This window comes from Melospiza melodia, chromosome 2, assembly GCF_035770615.1.
Source record: "Melospiza melodia melodia isolate bMelMel2 chromosome 2, bMelMel2.pri, whole genome shotgun sequence".
NCBI classification, from domain to species: Eukaryota; Metazoa; Chordata; class Aves; order Passeriformes; family Passerellidae; genus Melospiza; species Melospiza melodia.
Genome location: NC_086195.1, coordinates 64,247,982 through 64,260,717, shown reverse-complemented (window position 1 = coordinate 64,260,717; position 12,736 = coordinate 64,247,982). Strand labels below are relative to the sequence as shown.

The 12,736-nt window shown below is 41.5% G+C and overlaps 1 protein-coding gene across 2 annotated transcripts; it reads left to right on the top strand.

The window, feature by feature from the left end:
* The first annotated feature begins 7,156 nt into the window (after window positions 1–7,156).
* On the top strand, window positions 7,157–12,051 carry TMEM139 (transmembrane protein 139). Of its 2 annotated transcripts, none has more exons than XM_063148560.1 (4): window positions 7,157–7,263; window positions 7,497–7,657; window positions 8,626–8,934; window positions 10,257–12,051. In XM_063148560.1, exons 3-4 carry the CDS (start codon window positions 8,642–8,644, stop codon window positions 10,729–10,731), a joined length of 768 nt encoding a protein of 255 aa, XP_063004630.1. In that variant the 5' UTR covers window positions 7,157–7,263; window positions 7,497–7,657; window positions 8,626–8,641; the 3' UTR covers window positions 10,732–12,051. The 2 variants fall into 2 exon arrangements, with proteins under 2 accessions (XP_063004630.1, XP_063004629.1); XM_063148559.1 differs by having other exon boundaries at window positions 7,167–7,263; window positions 7,575–7,657.
* Window positions 12,052–12,736: the final 685 nt, after the last annotated feature.

Here is a 12,736-nt window from a genome sequence, read left to right as displayed (position 1 = left end):
GTTGTGTACTGCCACACACTCAGGTATGTGAAGTAAAGGTCATATAATGGCAATTCTGATAAAAGACTATTCTCTCTTTTTTTGATCAAGCAAGACAATATTTGGAGGAAGCAGGGAGGAAGAAAGGAGGCAGTGGACAAGAATATATACCTCATCATTACTTCCAGTATAGTCAAAGAAATCTCTTCAGCCAAGATTAAGATCTCCCATGCCCCAAGCGTCAATGAGAGCTTTTCAAATAATTAACACCTTTTCATGAATCACTCTGACATCTTTCATCATCTGCAAGGGATTTCACAGAACAATTAAATGAATCAGAGGTCACCAATAGTGAGTTAACTTAAAAACTCTTCTCAAGAAGCAGAGGCACTATGACAAGGATCATCTTTGGCATCAAATACGACTTCACTTCAACACAAATGTTCATAAACTACGACCGTTCTACCCTGAAATTCTGCCTTCAATGGCAATCTTCTAAGTTTCACAGAAAGACTCTTTGCAACCAGTCAACACTTGCTCTTGAAACAGGTACAATGTGGAACAAGCAAACTTGCACAGTCATCATCACTAATAAATTCTCAAAGCCGTCATTTCAACCAGATATGCAGTTAATCCCACATATTGAGTGTCCTGGTTTTTTGTTGCCTACAGTGAACAAGAAAGCTATCTCTCAGCGGCAGAAGCCCTGATAACGCAGAGTTCCCCTTCACAAACAACAGGAGTTGCAGTGTCACTACTGCTGCTGCCTCAGGAGAAAGCAGAAGATTGTGTATTGCTTTCACAGTGCTCGTTTACAAGGAGCAGGCTGGGCTGGCAGTGATGTGGTGTGGTGCTTTCAGGAGATTGTCCCTGCAGCTGGTGGCTGACCTTGGGAGCAGTCATTTGCCCCCACAGGAACAAACATCCGAAATATCATCACAATGACATTGTAGAAGGTACCAGAATGACAATGCAGATGCCATACAAACTGCAACACTACGAGCATGACAATGGCACATACCAGAAATGCATTATGATGTGCTCTTGCTAATTTGGCAGTGACCATTAGGAATGCCAGAACTGGACAAAACCTGTCTGTATCACTAAATAAACTGACATCTCAGACTGAGGAGCCATGCCAAGATAAAAACTACGTTCTTTTTAGCTCATGTGACTATTTGCTTTCATAAAATAACATATTTGCTCTTTCACTGACCCCTGTGAATGCCTATTTGCAGGGATGTAACTGAAATATGACACCCATTTTTCCTGAAGCAGAAAAGGGAACCAGATTGAGTTTCCTCCCTCTGAGGTGTGCTGCCTTTATGGCATGTGGCTGGAGCAAAAACTAGTGGTAGAACTAGGCTGAAACAGTGTTGCCTTTGAGTGGAGAATATCTAACAAAGGAAAGAAGAGGATCCCAGTTATAGATCTAGTTTTCAGGCAAAAGGCATCTTTACTAAAATAGATTTTACTCATTTTTTTTCTCTTCTTTCTTAGAGTTTTTTTTCATACTAAGTTATCTATCTCTGGTCTTCCATAGCTAAATTATTTTGTGGCTTTGCCACACTTGCTTTAGACTATGAGCACCTCAGGTTGAGAACAGGGATCAAGGAGCATGTGGGATTCTGTGCTTTGCTTGCTACAAAGCACAGCACTCAGAGAAGGGCCAGTACCAATAACAGCAGTGTCCTCTTCTTCTCCAAAGCACAACTCAGCAATAAAATGGTTAAGTGATTTCTCTGTCTGGCAACATTTTCCCCATTCCTCCACCCCTCTATTTACTAAAAGAATTTGAAGAAAGTGCAATGTTATACAGTAGGAAGTAGGAGCACCTTATGGAGAGACACTGTAGGTCTCACCAGCAACAGAAAACAATGCCAAATTCCTGCTCAGGAATCTATATTCTGCAACAGGCACTTCAACCTCTTTCTCATCTTTTCACATCTATTACATTTTAGTCCACAGTGAATTGCACAAATGCTGAATTCCAACACAAGTGGGCTGTATTTTACTGTTGGGTAGTAAAATTTCTATTAACTCAACTATTTCAGGTGTGGTTCCTTAGCAAAACCATCTAGAGCTGTTGAAAGGGCATCCCCCTTTCTTCAACGCAGAAAGAGGCTATGAGGTCCCTTCTCCTCTCCTGTGGCCATACGGGCACTTCCTGCATGGTTCTGTGACTGTTAGTGTATTAACACAAGAGAAAATAGCACTTTTTTCTTTTATACTTGTTTATGCCCTGTTAACCATTCAGAACATTTCAGGGAGCTCTCCAGTGTATAACAGGTTTGGCAACATAAGCAGCAAGAATATATCGCTAGGACCAGGGAGGAAGATAAGGAACAGAAATTCTGTGGCAATTACACATTAACTTTTCTCACTGCATCTCATGTCCTTTGGCTGAAAAGTTTCCTATTTTAGAATAGTGAAATTATGTCTGGAGAAAAGGAATGTTCCATAGTAAAGCTGCTCAGCATACATAGGTCTGTTTTTCTCTTCTTTTCAGAGACACCTAGTACAGTCTAGAATGACAGCAAATTATTTTCTTGGGTTCTTTAAACTATCCTCAACTGAGTCCTTAGTTTCATCTTACAACTATTTCTTTCTGCTCATTTGCTCTTTCCACACTATGGAAATTTCCACCGTATTCCACGTGATTCTTTTACCATATTCTTGCAGTAGGATCTTAACTGCCCTCCTTCTTCACATTTAGTCACGGCCATCTCCTCCTCTGTCTAACCCACATTAGGGGCTCTAAATTAGCAAAAGAGGAGAGGTCACTGTAGTGTCCCATTTAGTAGCATTTCAGTCACCAGTTTGGATTCCCACAGAGAAGTGCATACTGCTAATTTACATCCCACATAGAATAACATCTCAGTAGAAGTACTGCAGTGTGCAGAGATTCTACACAAGTGAAGAAAGTCTTCTGGCAAAAAGTAAATAATTTAGACCCAGCTGGGCTCTATCATTAAACTAAATCAGCTGCAGAAAGTTTTGCCAGTGCTAATGACATCTCACAAATTTAAAGTGCTTGTCCTAAGGAGAACTCAGAATAAAAAGATGAGGAAGCTTCTAGCCTTCACTTTTTTTTTTTTTCTCAGACAAAAAGCAAAACACATACATGATGTATGTGAATTTAAAAGTCTGTAAGAGGATATAAAGACTCTCATATCACCTTGGTAAATGCTTATTATTTTTCTGTTCCTCTCCTGGCAGGAAAAGGAGGTGCTGTTTTGTTAAATTTAAGTACTTAGGAACTTTAAGTGTGCAGACAGCCCTGAAAAAGACTTCATGTCTTGAATATGACTCCTCACTTTCAGAAAAGAGAAATCCTTTAGTTCTCCACAACATAACAAGTGTCTCTGACTCAATGTCTGTATGTTTATGCTTTCCAGGCATCCGTCAGACAGCTGAGGAATTAAGAGTATCAGTAGAAGCTCTTTGTGAGGTATCAGTCCTTCTGTCACCACATCTCGGCCCTGATCTGTGGAGAAAAGCCACTGCAGGTAGAAGACAAACATGCCAAAAAAACCCACCCCACAGTGACTACACATATAACTTCCAACCATTATCCGGTAAGAACTGGAATAAGCTGGAAGGAAACAGAGATTTCCAGTTCCCAAGAAACGTATGACCATTAAGCTCTGGCAAGTCAAACACAAATAATTTTGCCCAAGTTACACACATATTTTGAATATCCAAGCACAGGCATTTTGCTTTCCTTGGGGTTTCGCCTTCTCCTGCCTAGAACATTATACTGACCAGAAACATCAACCAGAGCTCATCATTGCCCCATGATCTCTAGACAAAACGCAAAACGCAGTGATGCAATTTGCTTAGTCACAAAAGTGACTGTGCAAAACCTGGGGGACAAAAGGAGAGGCAGACAAGACTGGAAAAGGTGATTCAGTAACACTTTGTCCCCAGTACTTGCTCAGGTTCTCAGAAATTGCTTCAGGACGAGGTTATGAGGAAGAATAGGCTTGGCGATTACAGTCAGATTAATTGTGCTATGGTGTGCACGTCACAAGCCCTTGGGAATAAAGCAAGCTTCTCTGCATACCGAGCCGATAACTGAGCTCACTGTAGGTACTAAGTTAATTAGTAGCAGTTGGGGCAGAAGGTTGAGTAGATAGTGAGATGAAACAGGGGAAAGGTGAAATGCTTCCTAGAGGCTGGCAACGAGATACAGGAAGAAACAAAGAATTAAAAAAAAAAAGGAAATTCACAGTCCTAAGTAAAGAAATATACTGTTAAATGAAGGTTCCCACAGTATGACTGAACAACAGAGAACAGAAAGCTTTCTGTAAGAAAGAAAATCTGTACTGCACATGAAAGGGAGACAGTTTAGCACGGCAGGATAAATGTGCTTGTTTACTCTCCCAGGCTTCAACACCTTGTTTAACAAAGCCCACAGAGTGATATCTCTCAGGCCTTACCCAAGCCTCACTGCGTTTTCTGTGCCTTTTAATCACCAAAACTTCTTGATGCAGCTTGTGATCAATTTTTCTTAGTTATGGATCCCAGTGACAGTCTGAACCAGACTGTGGAGAGAACCAAAACAGCAGAGAGACAAAAATTTTAGAACTCCTTCAGAAATGCTAAAAGGCCTCATGAAGAAGCACTTTTCTGCCAGAAAACATATTTAAAAGGTTAGTTCATAGAAATTCATCCTGCTTTGTATCCTTAGACTCACAAAGCAGTATGTGTCACATTCAAAAACATGTTCAACTAATGAACATACAGCTGCATCATAAAGTATTGTTGTTTTATGTGGGTTTGTAAATAAAAATAATTCCTAAAGATTCAGCAGTCATCCATGAACTGCATGGGTAAAATCTACAGGAGTTACTGAACCCTGAAATCCAACAGAAATAAACAGATGCAATCAATACTAGCAACAACCAATTCAACACAGACCTACCATTTCTAGCCTTTTTCATCCCGATATTTCATAACTATGCCCAAGACTATTTTTAAAAATGGTGCACCAATCAAAACTGCTATACAGATTTTCAGCAAAACCAACATCTTTCTATCTATCCACAAATCAAATACAGGTTTTCCAGTCCCAGAAGTATTTGTCCAGCAAATAATGAAGAATTTTTTTAACCTTTTTAACTTTCTACTAACTTAGCAAAAAGATCTAGCCCCAAAGCAGTTGGGGAGATTCTGCACAGGAGAATGTGCAGATGTGCAAAAAGCCACAGCTCCCTCCACACAGCTGAAGTACCTTCTGTAAGAACTTACAAAGGGGATTCAACAGTGGTCAAATTGTTGAGGCCTTTGGACAGAAGTCAGTGTACATACCGGAGCTGGGAGTTGTCTAAAGTCATCAGGCTGAGCTAGTAAGCCATGATATATCTAACAGGCTTTGCTGGGTAAAAAATGGGTCTTAGATTCTTTCTGCACCTTTCTGTGAGGCTTACTCCATCAAAGAAGGAAGAATTTCCTTCTGCTACAATGGTTTGGGCCAAGTCAATCAAATGACAGCCCTGGAAATTATTCCCACTCTTCCTCCCTTCTCCTCTACCACTCTGGCTCTGCGTTCCTATTGCTTCCCTTTAATGGAGAACTAATGGTTAGATGATACTCTAGGGACTAGATTAAGCCCACTAAATTCACTTTGGAAAAATGTAAATACTTTCCCACTGAGACAGCGGTGCTGGTTCAGCAAGAGATCACCTGAGCACTGAGTCACTGCAAGGAAGACAGGAGGAAATGGAGAACAGGCAGGAGGATAATTTTAATTACCTCCTCAAATCAGTAGGATGTAAATCTTATCTCTGAGGAACGGTTCTAACAACCACCAGCTACACTGGTGCTGTTGCTCTTTGTACTGACATGTGCAGATTCCCCCATGGGTCACTCATGATGCCTGTGTAAAGAGGCTGTCAAAACAGTTTTCTCAAGTCTTCCTTAGAAGTTAAGGTGTTCTCAACACCAGGCAACCCCAAAATGCAAATCATATTTTCCATCTAAATAATAGCCTTGCAACATTACATGCTGCACACCAGAATCCTGACTTTCTCCCCTTTATGTGGGTGTTTAGTCTGCCATATTCAAAAGAATTCTCTTGAAAGCAAAGAATGGATAACAATCAAAGCTTAAAGTCCTTTATCTGTCAGCAGCCAGAAGGGCAATTATAAGGAGAAAATATTCAAAACACAGAAACTTTGACAAGTCTAGGCTGGAAGGGCAGATGATCTTGTCCAACCTCTTACTGAAAGCTGGGCCCTGAACTCAGCTGTGTCTTGAATATATCCAGCCAAGAGGATTCCTCCATTTTTCTGGGGAAGTAATAGCATTTTGCTGTTTTCACATTAAAGATTGTTTTTCTAATATCTATAGGCACTTACCCTTTTTCCTGTTGCCTCTTATCCTGTCACCACGTACCCTCATTAAAACTCCTTCTCTGTAACTAGCTATTGGAAAACTGTGAGCAGACACTCTCCACCTGCCCAAGCCCTCTCACTTCTCAGCTGTACAAATTCAGCCTGTTAAGCTCTCAAAGTTCTCCAACCCTCAAGGCATTCACCAGACCATATCCAATTTTTCAGACCACATCGAAACTGGGGGGACCAAAACTGTACACAATGTTTCATGTGTGTCCTAATAAGGGCTGCTCAGAATAATCCCACCCCTTGATTGCTTGTCAGTGTTTAAGAGGCATTTGGACAATGCCCTTAAGAATGCTTTAGCTTCTGGTCAGCCAGAAGCAGGTAGGGAGTTGGGGAAGGTGTAGGTCCCTTTCAAGTGAAATTATTCTATTCTATTCTATTCTATTCTATTCTATTCTATTCTATTCTATTCTATTCTATTCTATTCTATTCTATTCTATTCTATTCTATTCCAGTTTTCAGACACACACTAAAGATTCAGATAACAGAAGTAATTCAGTACCGAATTCAGTTCTGTTGCTTATCATTACCTCTCATTCCATTCCCAGATACATCAGGGAGTAAAAATGTTTTTAACTCAGCCCTCTGTGAAACAGTAACCTTTTGCCCCCCCCCTTTCCCCCCCTTCTGTTTGTGAAATCAAAGAGGACGTAAAACAATATTTGTCAAACAGAAGTCGACCAGGACAAATGTATGAATTTACATTTTACAGAAGTCATAAATAGATTTATATGTGGGCCACGTGATGTGGGCTGGGCAGGCAGTTGTTCCTGCTTTGTGAGGCAGAGATCAAGATTCCTTTGCTACGTGGGGAAAAACCCAGAATTTTCAGGGCAGTTTCTCTCATTGAGGTGAAGCAGACCAAAGAGATACGACACAGGTAAGCACTCCCCCACTGCTCACTCCGCCCTCTTTCCTAATGAGTTTCCTGCTTTTGTGGGACAGACCGAGAAGAGCTGCAATAGAGTAGAAGGTGTGTGATCGTCTAGAAGCTGCTTTGGATTCAGAACCTGGAAAACAGAGATTCTTCTTTCCCACCCAAAACTTGTACAATGGGATCTTCCCATCAGTTGCTGTATTCCCATATTCACTAGTTTCTTTTATTTTCAAAAGAAATCTTCATAGTTTCCCTACCAAAAAACTCAAAAGGAGGAAGGGAGAGTTTTAATTGGTGTTCTATCCTCGGGTCAGAACGGGAAGCAGTGCACATTTTTACTTGTGATGAAGAGAGAAGTTAAACCATGACTGCTCGTACCTACCAAAATCTCCTTCTGGTAAGTAGATGCTAAAACAAATGTGTTTATTTTGCTTATATGCATTTAACTATTTTTGCTGTAATTAGGGGAAAGCACACAATGTGACATGGAGCTATATAAAACTGTTTATTTCTTTGGAGAAGCATATTCATAAAAAATATGCCCGTTGTGTCATGCTTCTTTGCTTCAAACAGGTCTTCACCAAAACAGTGGGATAGATGTAAGTTAGTATAACATGTGCAAGACAGCTCCTTAATTATGGTATTCTTGAATACCACAGATCCCTGGTATTCATTCCGTATTGACTGCACACCGTGACAACTGCTGTCTCTTTCTCTCACAGAAATGGGGTTTGGAATGGGGGACAGGAAAGACTATTGTGTCTGAGAACAGAGAAAAAAAAAAAAAAAAAAAGCACATCAACCGAGAAGGAACTGAGAATACAGGCAAATACTGAAATGAACACCTACATTTTACAAAAGCACATATACCCTGGCTACATCCAGAACCTAAAGTTACATTACTGCTCTAGTACTACACTGAAGTAAGATGCTCAATTTGTCAGGGCAGGCAGGCATATTAAATAATGCTGCTTTTCTTCCGGGGTTTGAACAAGTATTTGAATGTTGATTATGCAAGGTACAAACGTCCCAGAATTAACCCTTATAGTTATTCCATGTCTTGCTTTTGCAGTAACCTCAATCTGCAGTCCTGTTAAGCCAGGCCTTTTTAGATATGCCTGGTAATAAGTACTGATGGTCCATTTATACATTTTATGTTTTGCAGCTGTGTCCAAGCATTCCAACTATTCAATATGGACACACAGAGGAAATTCTAATATGTTTACATTGGTGTGCACAGATTTCCCAGGCTTATGATGTACATGCACGTACTTGAGTGTCTATGTTTTTACTTTGGTCACAATACTTAGAAATGTGTTTATATGCTCATGTTTCATGTTGAAAAAACTGCTCCATCTTCCACAGATGTCTGACCCTTTAAATGCCCATCTGTTCTCGAGTGCCTGCCACCACCATCCCTTCTGCCATGTTGTTAGAGACACGCTGGAAGAACATCCGCCAAACCTTGCTGCTTCTGTTCACCGCTGCTCTTCTCATCGGGGTCACCATGCTGGCCATCTCCTCTAACATCAACCCAGTGGGCTATTTCTTCCTCGGGGTAGGGGGAGTGTGCCTGGTCGGCTATTTGCTGAGCGTGTTTGTCGAGTGTTACCTGAGGAATCAACACCGGCGTGACGCAAATGAAATACCTCCAAACAGGCAAAGCCAAGCAGGGTAAGCAGCAACCTGGTTGCTCCTCTTTAACTCTCTCACTTCACTCATGGCCATTTTAAACACTCTTTTGCTGCCCTTCCCCTGAGGCACAAAATGCAGGCTCCATTCCCAAAGACAAAAGTTCTTTTCAGATTGTTTTCCCTCATTGCTGATCTGGAGGTTGCAAATGTCAATGCCACGCATGTCCTGTAACTTTTATAATATGTATTTTCTTCCCCCTGGGAACTGATCCACTAAAACTTGCCAATGTTAAACCGATCCAGGCCCATTTTATTTTTTCTTTGAGTAATCGAGGCTTGCCAAACAATGAGTCAGACAAGGAAAAAGAAAAAATGTTGAAGCAATACTAAATCTTATTTGGGTTTAGCTCTATAAACCTTATCTCTAGAGAAACTGTTTCTTGGCAAACTTTAAGAGAAACCTGTAACTGGGTGTGTTTCCACTCTTAAAATTCCTGCTTGACACTAATAAACCCCTGATTTTTAGAGACTCTGAATACTCCCACGTTTTCCTGGCTTCACGTTCATTTGCAGGTTTTCAGCGTCAGCTAATTTAACTCCAGTTTTCCTCTGTCATTGAAGAGGTTAACTCTACTTGTAGCCTTGCTTCCTTGTATAATCCAGATAATCATTATCCACGTGCATAAATGACTTGATGTTCCCAAAGACAATGTTTATTTTTAGAAAGACTATATAAAAAAAGAAGTCTGTATTGGGCCCTGCTAGTTTGGGGGCATACTTAAAGAAAAGTAGTATCCTTTTATTTAAAATTACAACCTGAAAATGAAAATGTCTCCAATGTAACATTTTTTTCTTTGGATATAGTTATTTTAAACATGGAATAAGTAGTCCTTGTTTAAACTAAATGAAACTACCTAATTTTCTCCACTTCTTAAAAATGGATGAGCTAATGTAATAAATAAAATAGCGAATATAATAAAAAAATAGGTCCTGTTTTAGGTTCTTTTATTCCATGAGATAACTAGCAGTTAGCAATCCTTAGTGATAAATTTCAGCTGTAGGAGGACACCGGGTTAAGCCCAGGACACTGAACTGAACAGTGTGGGTAGCTTCACTAACTCTGGGGAGTGTGGGAGAATGGTCAGACAAGCTATTTTCTATCCCAGTAAGAAAGGCATTTAGTTGGCTGGAGAGGTGAGCTGATCCAGGGGCAGAATATGCTACACAGCAATACCACATGAGATACCCTGTCTCAGTCCCATTTGTTGATTGCAGCATGGTCCCTATAGTCCATGATCTGTACTACAAACATAAATTATGCACTAAAACAACGAGTGTGTCTGGCATTGTTCTCTGGCACAGGGTGAATGCCGCCTATGAAGCACCCACCTACGAGGAGGTGATGACCATGTCAGCTCCAGCACCAGCAATATGGACAATCACATCCAACCCAGGCTCCGTGCCCTCGCCGCTGAGCGAGCCTCCCCCGTACAACGTCGTTATTGAGTCCTCTGCCCAACAGGGGATGATGGTGGAGGCTCTGCGGGGGCCAGTGCCACCAGACACAGTGCACCCCTCTGACACAGACACGGGCTCCAGGACGCAGCTGCAGCTGGTGCTGCCCCCGAGACTGCAGCGGTTTGTTTCGGACATCCATGAGGACAAAGACCTTGAAGAAAGGTTTGAACCACTGGAGCCACTCACCCCACCACCTCCTTACGAGACTGCCATCAGTGATGAGGTCTTTGCAGATGCTCACCAGCCCTCTGTATTAGGACTGACTTCACCTTCCATGAATACAGAACCAAACCCTCACTCCAATACAGGATGTTCCTAGAGGGATGGTGAAACGGCTGATAATGTTTTGCCTAAACATTTGTCTCACCATTCTTTGAACCAGAATTGAACTACAGACACAGCTTCTGATGCTACCAGATCCTTTTTGCACAAAAGAGAAATCAATGCAATACCACACTGCTTTGACTTGGCAGATACATAAAACCACTGTGAGGAAAGTTGTGTTATGTATGGCAACATTCTCAAACTGGAGATACACCTTTATGGGAGAGAAGTAAATCCTGAGAAGAAATGAGATTGCCAAAAAAACTCCCGAAGGACTGTAGGAATGCAGCCAGAAGAATCTGCCTGGAAAAGGGGAGGAATAGAAACAACATTAAGCACATTCTGCCTGTGCATTGCAAACAGTAATATTGCTGAGTGCTGTGTGACTTCAGCCACCCTGAAATCCCCACAGAGAGAACAAGCCTGCACTCCTCACCTTGCTGTTTTGCAGCAACACAAATTTATGGCCTCGGCTTTTTGTTACTGTCCCTCTGACACACCTGCTCCCCATCCTCACCTGTGCTACATGGGAGTGTGACTAAGGGGAGAGGTCTGACTGCATCTGGAAGCTGGTACCACCTGATACCTCTCACTTAGGGTTGAAAAGCTGATAGTATGCATCAAGTGACTTCTGTTGTTCACAAAGTTCTCATCCCACACAGCCAGTGGTGGACAAGTGGGAGATAACTTTTCCCCCTGCAAGAGAGGCCAGCGATGGGATATATACACATGTGAGCATCCTCTGCTTGGACCTCATGGCTCTAGAGCAAGGTTTATGTCTGCTGTATTACAGATGAACTCTAACAGATGGCCTGAGACACTTTACTGTCATCATGCACAGAAAGGCCAAAGCTCCCCCAGTTCTCTGTGGGCTCTGGAAAGGTCCAGTCTGTCTGCCAGGGCAGCGGAGCACCAGAGGACAACAGTCCCAAGACACATTTGGCCTTCGTCATGATGGTTGTAGGTTGTAGGCAGGTTCTAGCTCTCACTGATCAGTGGTGCTGTGCCTTTTTAAATGAGTGAGCTAAACTGATCAGCTCTGCAGTGTCAAAGTGGTCTGCAGTATGCAAAGAGATGCATTTGCATCTGTTGAATGTCCACATTAAAAAATTAAAATGGTGGTTGAAATCTCCTGTGAAGGAGAGCAGCAATCATCCCAGCCTGGCTCATGACTGCATATTTAATTCATATGAGGAACCATCAACCCAAGGCTAGAAGCAAATAAATTATTTCTTATTGTTTGATTCTTTATATTTCAAAGGAGAAAAAATAAAACTTTTATGTTGTTTATAAATAAATAGGACTGCATTAAAAATTCCTGGTGGCATCATTAATTTTTCCTCTCAAAAGAAACACTCCACAAAGCCATGCTTTTGCTTGCATTCTGCTTATTTGATAATCTTGGCTTAGAAAAGAGAGAGGAGTTCCATTTATGAATCAACAGCTGAATCACTTTATTATCATTATTGATGAAGCAATTATGATACCACTGTCATGGAAGTATTAGGAGAGACAAACTGCTGATCAAGGCACTGTGATTTCTTTAATGTCAATGACTCCTTGCATTTCCCTCCTGTATCTGCCAGCAGAAAAGAAAAATACCTTACCAAAAGGTGTCACAGGTATGTGACACAGGCATAGAAACTTTGAGTCTTAAACTGGGCAACTCAGGACTTGCCTGAGTGCATCAAATTGCCAGGAGTAAGGAAGAAATTCAGGTGGCCAGCACCGATTAAAAACTAGCCAAAACAAAGACCAAAAATGTCACCAGTTACGATCAGTACAATTCTGTCTTCAACATTTGTAAAGGTTGTCAAGCCTTTGGACTTGTGCTAAGCTTTAGCAGATGGAATTCCTGTGCACCAGGACACGGGAAATCTATGTGCTAAAGAATAATGTGCAGAAGCCATCTGAAGCTTTACGTGACTGTTTTTGTAAGTTGTATGGGGAGCAGCTGCGGGAGCTGGGGTTGTTTAGCTTGCAGAAGGCTCAGGAGAGAC